Source organism: Gymnoscopelus braueri (genome assembly GCF_963280865.1).
Source record: "Gymnoscopelus braueri genome assembly, chromosome: 7".
Lineage (NCBI taxonomy): Eukaryota > Metazoa > Chordata > Actinopteri > Myctophiformes > Myctophidae > Gymnoscopelus > Gymnoscopelus braueri.
The window spans coordinates 31,813,698-31,828,464 of NC_137608.1; the positions used below are offsets into that span (position 1 = coordinate 31,813,698).

The 14,767-nt window shown below is 40.9% G+C and overlaps 3 protein-coding genes across 3 annotated transcripts; 2 read left to right on the forward strand and 1 right to left on the reverse strand.

Moving 5' to 3' along the window:
• Positions 1-1,931: 1,931 nt before the first annotated feature.
• Positions 1,932-3,569, reverse strand: LOC308088994 (E3 ubiquitin-protein ligase TRIM39-like; the record flags this gene model as incomplete). The annotated part of the gene is made up of 1 exon (XM_080433573.1): positions 1,932-3,569. The coding sequence occupies one exon, from the start codon at positions 3,567-3,569 to the stop codon at positions 1,932-1,934; it is 1,638 nt and encodes a 545-aa protein (XP_080289699.1).
• Positions 3,570-7,546: 3,977 nt separating this feature from the next.
• On the forward strand, positions 7,547-9,199 carry LOC308088995 (E3 ubiquitin-protein ligase TRIM21-like; the record flags this gene model as incomplete). Its single annotated transcript, XM_080433574.1, has 1 exon — positions 7,547-9,199. The coding sequence occupies one exon, from the start codon at positions 7,547-7,549 to the stop codon at positions 9,197-9,199; it is 1,653 nt and encodes a 550-aa protein (XP_080289700.1).
• Positions 9,200-12,620: 3,421 nt separating this feature from the next.
• LOC308088996 (E3 ubiquitin-protein ligase TRIM39-like) lies at positions 12,621-14,255 on the forward strand (the record flags this gene model as incomplete). Its single annotated transcript, XM_080433575.1, has 1 exon — positions 12,621-14,255. The coding sequence occupies one exon, from the start codon at positions 12,621-12,623 to the stop codon at positions 14,253-14,255; it is 1,635 nt and encodes a 544-aa protein (XP_080289701.1).
• Between the last annotated feature and the right edge of the window lie 512 nt (positions 14,256-14,767).

Sequence of the window (14,767 nt, forward strand, 5' to 3'; positions counted from 1 at the left end):
AAATGTTAAGCTCTATATTCTGATAGTACTCATTGCTATAGAGTGTTTGTTCAGCAAAAGGAGTCTCCTTGTCTCTCCACCTCTTTATTAAACACAAAATACATTTTTGTACAGTTTAATTTCCAATTTTATCCAATCAGGATAGAGAACTCAATCAGGATATAGATTAAACAAGTGAAATTGGAAGTGATGACACTAAGAAATGAGCAGGCAAAATTGGAACTGGAACACTATAAAAAATAAGCTTAAAAATGGGTACTTTCTCCTGATTGGCTGAGATTTTGACACCTACCGGAAAATGTATTCTCTGTTTATTAAAGAGCTGGAGAGACGGGGCGACTCCTGTTACTGAACAAACACTCTATAGCAATGATTACTATCAGAATATAGTGCTTTAACCTTTAAAAAAAATACTTTTTGTTTTAACCAAAAAAATCACTTACCCTACCTTTAAGATCAGGTAATATGTCCCTTTGTCAAGTTCTTAGCCATCATAACCCAATAATTTCTGTATTATGATTTTGTCATGACCATATCACCAGGCCGTTGCTTTGTCAAATCCTGAGTGACAGTTTAACTCGGAGTTCAAATGGAACCAAATGGACCCGATTAACTTTGGTAATATATTTCTGTGCTCTATTTGTTTATCACTGGTGCTCCATTTATTTTAACAACACAGGAGCTCTTGGTTAGTGTTTATTAACTAACTCATATTTAAAGTGACGTCTCACACCAATCAATTGTAAATAAATAAAATCATTTTTGGTGACCTGGCACTTTTAGAATTGCATCTCATGGCTTTTTCCAGATGTTCAGATAGATACATTCACTGCTTGTATCTGCATGAGTAGTGACAAATAAGCCCCTTGATTCTCTTGAATCTTGACAGACAGATCAATAGATTTGTTTATCACAGTCAACAGTTCATTTTCACCAGGTTAATGTTATAATGTACCAGTAGTTTGTGTGACCTGTAATGATGTGCTGGAGGGCTTTCCTTTCTGTAGGGAAGGTTCTCCTACAAACTACAATACCCACAGTTCAGTGTGATTCCTTTTTTGTTTTGGCTTACCTACTTCTATGAAGTGGAAAACAAACATCTTCAAAAAAAGCTATACAATACACTATGGGCGGCAGTGGCTCAGGGGTAGACTGGCCGGGTAGAGTGAAATGGAAACCGCAAGGTTCCCAGTTCGAGCCCGGGTTCCCCCTGAGTTCGTGTCGAAGTGACCTTGAGCAAGACACTGAACCCTAATTGCTCCCGATGAGCAGGTTGGTGCCTTGCATGGTTTCCTCCGCCATCGGTGTGTGAATGGGTGAATATAATGCACAATCTATGTAAAAGCGCTTTGGATAAAAGCACCATTTACCATATACTTAAAACTAAACAAGGAGGTTTTATCATACTTGGCATACTTATCTTTATTTAGTCAGACACTATACAATAACAAGCATAACAGAAAGAGGATCACTAAGCAGAAAAGGCAACAAGCAGTCCCAGACACCACAAACGTATCACAAATGTACTTTCTTTCCACCCTTGAACACAAATTGACTTGAAAAAAGAAAGAAAGAAAAGAATAATGGAAAATATTATACCATGACATTGTTTGCATGCAATACTTTTTCATTGAAAAAATATATATAAAAAAAAAAAAATATATATATATATATATATATATATATATATATATTCAACATGAAAGATTTGACCAGAATTGAAAAAAAGCACAATAATACTGTATAGGCCTAAGCTCAATTATAATTTCTGCACAGTAACCAAATCACATCCTTTTGTGAAGCATGACAATTAATATATTGTTTGCAAAGTCTGTTCAGTACAAGAATATTGTATAATAATAATCGTACAATAATAATCGTGTTAAATCACATCCTTTTAGGACACGTGACAATGTATGCAGACAAAGTCACTAACTTCCATCAACAGGTGTGATGATGAGAGGAGCAGGATTTGCATCATCAGTATCACTGTTGGACCAGAACATTGGGTAGAGAGTCTGCTCAAATGTGCAGCCTGTAAAACAGTGGAGCAGAGCCCTGCTATCAACATCATAAAAAGAAACCTCACATCCATTATAATCCACAAACACCCCAATCTTCTTGGGCTTCATGCTCAGGGAGAGAGGGGTTGTTGTTGTTGTAATATAGGGGTGTTTTTTTTGGCATGAGTAGTTTCCTTTCTCCAGCTGCAGCACCCAGTATACCTGATGATGCCTGTCACCTCTAAAGGTCTCCTCAATCACTCCTAACTTCCACTCTGTGTTTCCTTTAACCTGAACCTCATAATAGATCTTAGATGAGCAGAAGCCCTTTTTGCTCAAGACACAGCGTTCTTCAAACGGGTTATCGATCCTGGATGTTACCCTTCTGGCCCTTACTTGTTTTCCATCTTCAGAGGGAATGAGACTGGACTTTGCTGTAGCAGGGTCCAGGGTCACATCTAGTGCAAAGCGTTGTTTAGCACTCTTCAGCTTGGCTTTAGGAATCACCTTCATTTTGTAATGCAGCGTCTCTTCCAGCTGAGCGACAGCCAGCCACACAGTCTTCAGACTCTGAAAACTTTGGGCGTTGACCTTACTCGAATCAAGGACTTGTGGAATACTGGAAATTGACAGGAATGTCTGAAGGAGGTGGTGGTGGTCCTCAGTGTGTGAGGACAACTCCAGCTCAGAACTTTTCCTCTGAAGCATAGTGATGTCCTGCTCCAGCTGTTTGATGAAGCCTTGAGCTTGCTCCTCAGCTGTTCTCCGCCTCTCCTCTATCTCCTCAATGAGCATAACCTGGTTGCTTTGAACAGCTGCCACTAGAGCACTGAACACCTTGATGGCATCTTCTTTTTCTTTTGCTGCTTCTACATTGTTCTTATTTAATAACTGTTTGAGCTCATGAACTCTGCTCTGTCGTTGCTTTATCATCTGCTGTGCATCAGACTTGATCTGACTGAGCTTTGCTTGCCTCGTTCTGTACTCTTCCTCTAGTAGGACGGTGTCATGAGCCTTATGTTCCGTCTTCAGACACGTGACACAAATGCATTCCTGGTCCTTTCTGCAGAAGATCTCCAGCAGCTTGCCGTGGTTCTTACACATCCTTGCCTCCAGGTTCGCCACAGGGTCAATCAGTTTGTGCTTCTTGCAGGTTGCGACTCTGCGATGAGGCTCCAGGTGGATTTCACAGAATGAGGCTAGACAGACCAGGCAGGACTTCAGGGCTTTCTGCTTAGCAGCATCAGGGCAGTAGTCACAGGGAACCTGCCCTGGTCTGACTGTGTCTTGATGGGAACTGTCACTGATGGAAGGTCTTCCCTCAGGTGATCTCTTGTACAGGGCAGCCATCTCAGAAATCAGAGTATTGACGCAGAGATTTGGTCTCTGGCTGTAAGGGTTTTTACACAAGGGACAGTGACAGGTGACATTGGTGTCCCAGTATTTAGTGATGCAGACTTTGCAGAAGTTGTGTCCACATGGAATAGTTACAGGCTCTGTAAAAACATCCAAACAGATTGAACAGAGGAAGTGTTCTTCAGACATGATGCCACTGACCGAGGCCATAGCTGGAGGAGAGGTGGACAGTTAGGGAGTTGTAAGGAGACAGTCACTTTATATTATGCCATATCTGTGACAAACACAATAACATTTTACTGTGTAGGCCTAGAAGCTCCTCCCTGGCATCCTTATATGTCCTAGCCTGGCATTGCCAGACTGATCACATGGGATCACCTATGTAAGTCCTATACTTCTAATTCTCTTTTGATATCTTTACGTGTATCAAATTATGATTAGTAGCTAGCTATATCTTGAAGGTGTTTCATAAAATGATGGGGAAAGTGTGATTGTGTGAGTTCATGGGCCAGGACAAAAAATGTGGGGGAAATAAAGTCTTGATATATATTTTAAAATAGCTAAAAGTGATGGCACTACAGGGTTAAAGTAATACTAGGTAACGTTTTCAACAAAACTAAAGTTAAATTGTATATCTTTTGTGAGTGGCAAAAGTTTCACAACACCCACTCCATGAATTTCACCCCCGGAAGCCTTTTATTTATATATTTTGTATTGAACGCTGTCGGGGGGGACTTTCCCGGGAAAATGACTCATCTGGCCAGAAAACGGAACTACCGCAACGGTTTCCTGTTTGGCCAGGAACTACCGCGCTAATAACAAAAAGGAACCTCACGCTGATTTTAAGAGAATGTAGGATTGGAAGATCGAAAAAGAACAGAAAGCACAGCTCATGGTAACTAATGCTCCACTGGCTAAGAGAAACGATCCGCAGATAGTATAAAACAATTAAAAGATAGCTTTTTGAAACGCTTCCGGCTTCCGGTGAAAACAAATGGAATTCTGGGTAATCGGGGACTACGGAAATTGTATGCAGTGACGGTAGTGACCAGCAGAGGTTGCTAAAAATCGTTATTTGTGAATCTGCATTGTACAACTTTAAGCATGCGCTTTAACACCACCCCCAATATCTAAATAAACCATGGTCAAATCCTAGATTGAAAGCCAAGCTTTTGAGGACTAAATGTAGTAGAATGTCAACCAAATAAATGCTTTTCTACCCTTCGCAAATAAGTCAAATCATTCTACGAATCATCCAAGACATTTATAAGGTTTATATATCTAGCCAGCATAGGCCTACTAGTGTATTGAAAAGTAATAAATTATAACATTGACTGACCTACAGTATGTGGTAGTGGATGGTGTCACTGCTGTCATGTATAACACTCCTAGTTATGAAGTTTCAACAGGGTGCATTTCTCCTTTCCGACATGTCGCCTTTCCGACGTTGACGAACCCTATACCTAACCCTAACCCTAACCATAACCGCACGCGGAAGCCACTAGTCGGAGTGGTGAGATGTCGGAATGGAAGGAGCACCCCGTTTCAACAGAGTACAGTAGGTCTGTAAAAGAGTTGTGGTCGAAATTAGCAAATGAGTCAAATCATTCTATGAATCAAGACATTTATCAGTAATATACTGTAGCTTGCCAACATAGGCTACTATTGTAATGAAAATGCACTTATTTGCATTTAAACATCGAATAATGTGAACAAACTAAGTTTGTGGGTACAATGACATTGACTGAACTGACTCACCTATGAGTTAGTGGATGGTGTCACTATTTTGTCTTGTTTCTGTAGTGTAGGCTATAAAATTCGTTGTTTCAACAGGGCTAGTTGGTACTGTATCAAAAAGGGTTTTGGTTTAATTCTAAAAGACGCCACTGGGCACGTCTTCTTTCCTACACAGGTGTGACCAATGATACTAATTAAGGCAGAGCCTTCCCAGTGAGCCAACCATGGAGCCAAAAATCATTGGTTGTCTTGGTCTATCTATTCACTGATGGAAAAATTACTCACATTTTTACATAAGTAAAAGTATCAATAAGGCAATGTAGAAACAAGTAGTTACAAGTAAAAGTCTGGTATTTTAAATGTACCTGAGTAAAAGTACAAACGTATTGCTATCAAAATGTACTTAAAGTAGCCTACCAAAAGTAGAAAGTACTCATTGTGCAGAATGTCCTATTTCACACAAGTGTTCAAAATGTATACACATCTTTTGAAAATAGCAGACCTACAAGCTCACAGCAAGTTGCAAAGCGTCGCATTGTGAGCTTGTAGATCTGCTATTTTCAAATAGACAAAGTATATAGGGATAAAGTGGTAAATGCATGTTTTGTAATAATATAAATCTACAAAGTAACTAGTAACTAAAGTTTTCAATTAATTGTAGTGGAGTAAAAAGTACAATATTTGCCAAAATTCCTCAAATTTGTACTTGAGTACATGTACTCAATTACTTTCCACCACTGGAAACCAGTGCCAGAAGGCTCTGCTGGAAACGACACAGAATTGAAAGAGATCAGAGTGTTAATCAGTGTTGATTGGTAACACCTGTGAAGGAACTCTGGAGCAAATTCATGGCAATATGGCTGCCATGCATAGAGCCTAGAGAGGAGGAGAGATTTCAAATGAAACTAAAGTTAAAGCACAACTCTTTTAGAGACACCTGCCTCTGTTGAAACTTCATTACTACGAGTTTTATACGTGAAGACAAAGCAGTGACACCATCCACTACAACCCCATCTAGGTGAGTTCAGTCAATGTTATTGTAGGATATCCATTAACGTAGTTTTCTCTTATTATTCGAGGTTTAAATGCAAATAAGTACCACTGACTAGTATGCTGGCTAGCTATATTAACCTTATATAAATGTCTTAGATGATTCATAGACTGATTTGACTTCTTACATTGTGAAGGGTGGAAAAAAGCATGTGTTTTGTTGTTCATTTAGTGGTTTAAATCAGTGGTGCTCAACCTTTTCAGGCTGCGACCCCACAAATAATCATATTTCAACTGGGGACCCCCCACAACAATATTTCCCCCCCACCCTGACAAGCACTTGGAATTGTAATTGGCATTACATTTAGTTTGACTCAGTTCCACAGATAAATATTGTGAAAATAGTTGCGAGGCGTGAGCTTGCAGATCAGTTTTTATAGTATAGTTTGTTGATTACTTTTGATGCAGTAATGGTACTATTTATTTTCTCTTTTAAGGTATTAAAAAGTCCTTAAATTCTCACTTCATTGTGATGTTGGGACCCCCACAAAATCATGTGGGGACCCGACCCACAGGTTGAGAACCACTGGCCCTCACTTTTAGCTACTTTAAAAATATCAGATCCCCACATAGTCAATAAGTTGCGGTTCCTCACAGTGCCAAATGTGTTTGTGTTTATATGTTCAGTCCGGCCCTGTGACCATGATGAACGAATACAAACACACTTTCCCCCCTTAATTTTCTAAAGAAACAACAAAATGTAGCTACTTCTCATGAACCATATAAGTGCGAATATGACAAACTGCACAGGTCCATGGGATTAAACACACATTTTTCATCATTTTCTTAATGTGCCTTTTGCACACCCAAGTTAAATGAACACTGAGGAATTTACAGTGTAATGTCAAGGCTGAATAACAGGATAGAGCCTACAGTATATTTCTTAAAATTGTTTCTTCTATTTGTATTTGTGATTTTTCATTTGTGTAAGGTTAAGTGTGCTTTGTCATGATTTGAACATAGCTTGAGCGCCTTTTCTGCCCTATCAGAATATGTGGCCAGAACGTGTGTGTGTGTGTGTGTGTGTGTGTGTGGATGGGAAGATTGGATTTGGGGGGTTCCACACAGCATCAGAAATTGATGAGGTGGTGACGTGTTTGTTCATGTGAGCACTGAGCAGGGTCTCTCACTCATTGAATGAGTTGACAGTTCCACTCAGACAGTTCTAAATGTTAGATATTAAATTAGGGCTTGGCGATATGACTTCAAATCAAGATCACGATTATTTCAAAGTTTTGCCTTGATTACGATTTAATGAACAATTTCTTTTTTTTAAACATAGTGAAAATAGCCGATCTGTAAGCTCACAATGCATTTGTCACAGATCTGACATATTGTATAGTGATCTCTCTCCTTTCATGTCTCCTTCCACTTCCCCAACTCTCTCCTCTCCTGCAGCTATGGCCTCGGTCAGTGATGTCTTGTCTGAAGAACACTTCCTCTGTTCAATCTGTTTGGATGTTTTTACGGAGCCTGTAACTATTCCATGTGGACACAACTTCTGCAAGGTCTGCATCACTAAATACTGGGACAGCAATGTCCCCTGTCATTGTCCCTTGTGTAAAAACCCTTATGGTCAGAGACCAGATTTCTGCATCAATACTATGTTCTCTGAGGTGGCTGCCCTGTACAAGAGGTCGACTGAGGTGAGACCTTCCATCAGTGACAGTTCCTACCAAGACACAGTCAGTCCAGGGGAGGTACCCTGTGACATCTGCCCTGATGCTGCTAAGCGGAGTAAGCGCAAGGCCCTGAAGTCCTGCCTGGTCTGTCTAGCCTCGTTCTGTGAAACCCACCTGGAGCCTCATCGCAGAGTTGCAACCTGCAAGAAGCACAAACTGATTGACCCTGTGGCGAACCTGGAGGCAAGGATGTGTAAGAACCACGGCAAGCTGCTGGAGATCTTCTGCAGAAGTGACCAGGAATGCATTTGTGTCACGTGTCTGAAGACAGAACATAAGGCTCATGACACCGTCCTACTAGAGGAAGAGTACAAAACGAGGCAAGCTAAGCTCAGTCAGATCAAGTCTGATGCACAGCAGATGATAATGCAACGACAGAGCAGAGTTTATGAGCTCAAACAGTTCTTAAATAAGAACAATGTAGAAGCAGCAAAAGACAAAGGAGACGCCATCAAGGTGTTCAGTGCTCTAGTGGCAGCTGTTCAAAGCAACCAGTTTTTGCTCATTGAGGAGATAGAGAAGAGGCGAAGAACAGCTGAGGGGCAAGCTCAAAGCTTCATCAGACTGCTGGAGCGGGACATCGCTGTGCTTCAGAGGAAAAGTACCGAGCTGGAGCTGTCTTCACACACTGACGACCACCACCATCTCCTTCAGATATTCCTGTCAATTTCCAGCCTTCCACATGTCCTCGATTTGAGATTTGTCAACGCCCAAAGTTTTCAGAGTCTGAAGACCGTGTGGACAGCTGTCGCTCAGCTGGAAGAGATGCTACATGACAAAATGGAGGTGATTCCTAAAGCCAAGCTGATGAGGGCCCAACAACGCTACGCATTAGATGTGACCCTGGACCCTGCTACAGCAAAGTCCAGTCTCATCCTCTCTGAAGATGGAAAACAAATAAGGCCCAGCAGACTAGTACCTTCATATTACTGGAGTGACTTCTCTCAGCGCTGTGTACTGAGTAAAAAGGGCATCCGCTCATCTAAGATCTATTATGAGGTTCAAGTTAAAGGAAACACAGAGTGGAAGTTAGGAGTGATTGAGGAGTCTTTCAAACGTGGTGGGAAACCACAGGTATTCTGGGTGCTGCAGCTGGAGAAAGGAAACTACTCATGCCACGAAAACAAAAAACACAGCTACTCCTGGTCTACTAAACCAACAACCTCTCTCTTCCTGTGTGTGAAGCCCAAGAAGATTGGGGTGTTTGTGGATTATAATGGACGTGAGGTATCTTTTTATGATGTTGATAACAGGGCTCTGCTCCACTGTTTCACAGGCTGCACATTTCAGGAGAAACTCTACCCAATGTTCTGGTGCAACAGTGATACTGATGATGCTCCTCTCATCATCACACCTGTTGATGGAAGTTAGTGACTATGTCTGTATGCATTGGCATGTCACAAAAGGATATGATTTAGTTACTGTGCACACACAAGGATGTGATTTAGCACAATTATGATTGTACTTATACAGTATTATTGTACAGAGCAGACTTAGACTGTATACATTCATTGTCATGTGTTAAAAATGTAGTTACTGTGCACGATTATGATTGTACTTATACAGTATTATTGTACTTATTTGGGAACAAGCTCTCTGTGGGCATGTTTGCCTGGATTCTTTTGCTTTCTTCAATTGTGGTAAAATCGTTCAAGTTGAATAATTTAAACACATTGGCTGCTCTAAGCTGTAAACAATGTCATATGGTACCGGTAATCATATTCCCTATTGTGTTTTATTTTCTTTCTTAAGTAAATTTCTGTTAAGTCCATAAAGAAAGTGGATTTGTGGGGATTGCTTGTTGCCTTTTCTGCTTTGTGATCCTCTTGGATCTGTTATGCTTGTTATTGTATAGTATCTGACTAAATAAAGATAATGGCACCAATTTGAATTACTTACTTGATGTGGTCCTGTATGAACTTACTTTAGGTCTAGGTATGATAAAACCTTGTTTTGTTTAGTATTCTTGTATTTTTGTTGATGTTTAGTTTGTCTGTTTTCCCATGCATAGAAGTAGATGAGCCAAAACATTAAGGAATCACACTTTGAATTGTGGGTAGTGTAGTTTGTTGGGGAACCTTCCCTACAGAAAGGAAAGCCCTCTAGCACATCATTACAGCCCGGCTGGTGCATGTCAAACAAACTACTGGTACATTCTATTTTTTAACCTGGTGAAAATAACAGTTGAACAGTAAGTGACTTATTTGTCACTTAATCATGCAGGTATAAGCTGTGAAATTATCTATCTGAATATCTGGGAAAAGCCAGGAGATCATGCAATTCAAAAAGTGGCAGATAGCCAAAAACTATTTTATTTATTTACAAGTCATTGAAATTATTAGCCTATTCAGATTTCATGAATAACTGATGATCCATTTGACATCACTTTATATGAGTTAAATCACCTGGTGCAGGACAAACTATACTGTTTATTGCTTGAATCAACATTTCCATCACACAAGGATTTTCGAGGAAGATCTTCATGTGATCAAAACGTTGATTCAAGCAATAAACAGTGGAGCTTGTTTTTTGCCAATGTGTGGACCTTATTTTTTTATTTTATAAAGTGAAATATGTATCTATACATTATAGCTGCTGTGAGGTCATACATGAATGAAAATGGGCCTATAGCTGTTCTTCAGGGTGTTATATTGTGTAAGTTCATGTTGGCTCCATAGAGTTATCGGGTTGGCTTATGGGGAGGCTCTTCCACACTAAATGGAACAGAGCCTTAATTAGTATAATTGGTAACACCTGTGAAGGAAGGAAGACGTGGCCCAGTGCAGTGCCATCTTTTCAAATGAAATTAAAGTCAAACTTCTTCTGCAGATACCTACTAGCTCTGTTGAAACTTCATAACTTTATTTGAAGTGAACATATGTTTTATGCATAAACAAGACATAGCAGTGATACCATCCACTGCCGGTGAGTTCAGTCAATGTAATTGTATCAACAAACCTAGTTTTCTCTCATTATTCAATGTTTAAATGCAAATGTACATTTTCATTGCACTAGTACTTTATGCTGGCTAGTTATACTAACATTAAACTATAAATGTCTAGATGATTCATAGAATGATGTGACTTATTGGAAAGAAAATAACATGTATTTTGTTTACCTTTAGTCTTCGATCAGCTATGGAAACTTGATCATGGTTTATTTAGACATGGGGGACAAATTAAGTATCTCAAGTAATTACTTAACTCTTGAATGCCCTCACTTTTAGTTTTTTGAAAATGTATATCTATTTTCCCCCCTTTTTCTAACCACATAATCAGTGGATTAGGGTTAGGATTTATCCTAGCAATGCCGTTGTATTTGCAAATTAGTTCATACGTCTGTTCCTGTGGCCATGCACTCACACAATAACACTTTCCCCCTTTAATTTGATGAAAAATCTGCAAAATGTTGCTACTAATCATAATTTGATACACGCAAAGATATCTTAGGAGTAAGAGATACATAGCCGTGCATTGCCAGACTGAACATGTGAATGTTTGTGATCAGTCTGGCAATGCCAGGCTAGGACATATAAGGATGCCAGGGCGGAGCATCTGGTAGGCCTACACAGTAAAATGTTCTCGTGTTTGTCACATATGGCATAATTAGCCGCAAGCAACTCTTAGATTCTATTTTTAATATCTGGAATCTAGAGTTGCAATACCAACCCTTGACAGCTCATACATCCAAACCAGAAAGCTTGGATCCTCTTTGTATCTGCCAAGTTTTTGTTTCATAAAAATCCACCGTAGACATGTTATGTTGGAGTTTGGAAGTGCTTGTTTAGTCGTTTTCAATAACAAAACGTTAATGAAATTGTGTGCAACGTTATTTAATTCAATCAGATTTTTCTGTTTGGATGTATGAGCTGTCAACTGTTGGTATTGCAACTCTAGATTCCAGATATTAAAAATAGGATCAAAGGCCCTGTTTACACTGGCAGCCAATCCGATTTGCTTTATGTAGTGTGAACAGAGACAAAATCCGACCTGAGCCACATTCAGATGTGGTTTCAGATCTGATTCAAATCTGATTTCTAAAGATGCGTCTCAGTCTGAACGCAGTAACCTGATCTAAACACCCAAGTCACATATCAAACTGTCCAAAACCTCACTAGAAGCACGGGCCGAGCGCCACGCACGTCATTACAGAGTGTGAGAATTGATTTTGATTTACGAGAGCGCAAGGGGTATAATGAATAGTGCAGCATACTGTACGTTTTACAGAAGAAATGACGAGCAGCATTCAGTTGACAGACGGATATATTCAATGTGTCCTAGCACTTTGGGGGGATGCCTCAGTACAAGCGAAACTTGTACGAATGTATGGGAACAAGGCAATATATGAAGACATATCTCGCGGCATGGCAGAAAATCGGTTCACAAGGTCCTATCTGCAGTGTCAGAGGAAAATAAAGAATTTTACGAACACATATAAAGAGATAAAAGTCGTGACGTCATGACGACTTCGTCGTTACCACAGTAACCAAAGCAGATATGTCGACGCAGGGCGGCTTTGTGTTGACGTTGTTTAAATCAGTCTGAACACACAGATCTGAAACAGATCAGATCTGGTCACTTGCAAATGCAGTGTGAACAGTCGGGCCAAAAGATCGGATTTGAGAAATAAATCGGATTTGACTGGATGTGACAGGAGTCTAAACAGGGCCTAAAAGAGTTGCTTGCGGCTATGGCATAATTAAAAGTTACTGTCTCTTTTCATGTCTCCTTACACCTCCCTGACTGTCCACCTCTCCTCTCCTGCAGCTATGGCCTCGGTCAGTGGTGTCACGATGTCTGAAGAACACTTCCTCTGTTCAATCTGTTTGGATGTTTTTACTGAGCCTGTAACTATTCCATGTGGACACAACTTCTGCAAGGTCTGCATCACTAAATACTGGGACAGCAATGTCACCTGTAACTGTCCCTTGTGTAAAAACCCTTATGGTCGGAGACCAGATCTCCGGGTCAATACTATGATCTCTGAGATGGCTGCCCTGTACAAGAGATCACCGGAGAGAAGACCTTCCATCAGTGACAGTTCCCACAAACACACAGTCAGTCCAGGGCAGGTTCCCTGTGACATCTGTCCTGATGCTGCTAAGCACAACGCCCTGAAGTCCTGCCTGGTCTGTCTAGCCTCATTCTGTGAAACCCACCTGGAGCCTCATCGCAGAGTTGCAACCTGCATGCAGCACAAACTGATTGACCCTGTGGCGAACCTGGAGGCAAGGATGTGTAAGAACCACGGCAAGCTGCTGGAGATCTTCTGCAGAAGTGACCAGGAATGCATTTGTGTCACGTGTCTGAAGACGGAACATAAGGCTCATGACACCGTCCTACTAGAGGAAGAGTATAAAACGAGGCAAGCTCAGGTCAGTCAGATCAAGTCTGATGCACAGCAGAAGATTTGGCGTCGACAGTGCAGAGTTTATGAGCTCAAACAGTTATTACATAAGAACAATGTAGAAGCAGCAAAAGACAAAGGAGACGCCATCAAGGTGTTCAGTGCTCTAGTGGCAGCTGTTCAAAGCAACCAGGTTATGCTCATTGAGGAGATAGAGGAGAGACGGAGAACAGCTGAGGAGCAAGCTCAAGGCTTCATGAAACAGCTGGAGCAGGACATCACTGTGCTTCAGAGGAAAAGTACTGAGCTGGAGCTGTCTTCACAAATTGAGGACCACCACCACCTCCTTCAGACATTTCTGTCAATTTCCAGTCTTCCACAAGTCCTTGATTTGAGTAAGGTCAACGGCCAAAGCTTCCAGAGTCTGAAGACTGTGTGGACAGCTGTCGCTCAGCTGGAAGAGATGCTACATGACAAAATGGAGGTGATTCCTAAAGCCAAGCTGAAGAGTGCTAAACGCTTTGCACTAGATGTGACCCTGGACCCTGCTACAGCAAAGTCTGGTCTCATCATCTCCCAGAATGGAAAAGGAGTATGGGCCAGAAGGCCCATACTTCCTGGATCCTGGACCGACAACCTGTTTGGAGAGTGCTGTGTCTTGAGTAAACAGTGCTTCAACTCATCTAAGATCTATTATGAGGTTCAGGTTAAAGGAAACACAGAGTGGAAGTTAGGAGTGATTGAAATCAAACGTGACAGGTGTCATCAGGAATACTGGGTGCTGCAGCTGGAAAAGGAAGGAAACTACTCATGCCAAACAAGCCAAAGAGACTACTACTACAGTTATAATATACCAACAGCAACCCCTCTCACCCTGAGCACGAAGCCCAAGAAGATTGGGGTGTTTGTGGATTACAAAGGAGGCCAGGTTTCTTTTTATGATGTTGATAACAAGGCTCTTATCCACTGTTTTACAAAATGCGAATTTCAGATGACACTCTACCCAATGTTCTGGTCCAACAGTGATACTGATGGTGCAAATCCTGCTCCCCTCATTATCACACCTGTTGATGGAAGTTAGTGGCTTTGTCTGTATGCATTGTCATGTGTCACAAAAGGATGTGATTTAGTTACTGTGCACGATTATTATTATACTTATACAGTATTATTGTACTGAACAAGCTCTCTGCAGGCATGTTTGCCTTTATTGTCTCCGCCAGGCCAAAAGGCATGGCGAGAATATGTTGTATGTTTTGCACCCTCCCTGTCCGTCCGTCCGTCCAGTGGTGGCTTATCCAACGGGCTTGAGGTGCTGAAGCACAGGGCACCAACCTTGGGGGGGGGGGCACCAAACGGCTTTAAAAAAAATAAAAAAGGCAAAAAATTGCGACATTTAGAAGCAGCGGCTGCTAAAGGAGCGCTACAACATTGAAACGCTCCGGTGAAGAGACATTTTTTTCCACGCAAGTATGATTAAAAAACCTCTTTGTTTAGTTTGTATAGTTTTTTGGAGATGTTTGTTTCTCCCTGCATAGAAGTAGGTACCGGTAAACCAAAACTAAATAATCTCACTTAACTGTGGGTGGTGTAGTT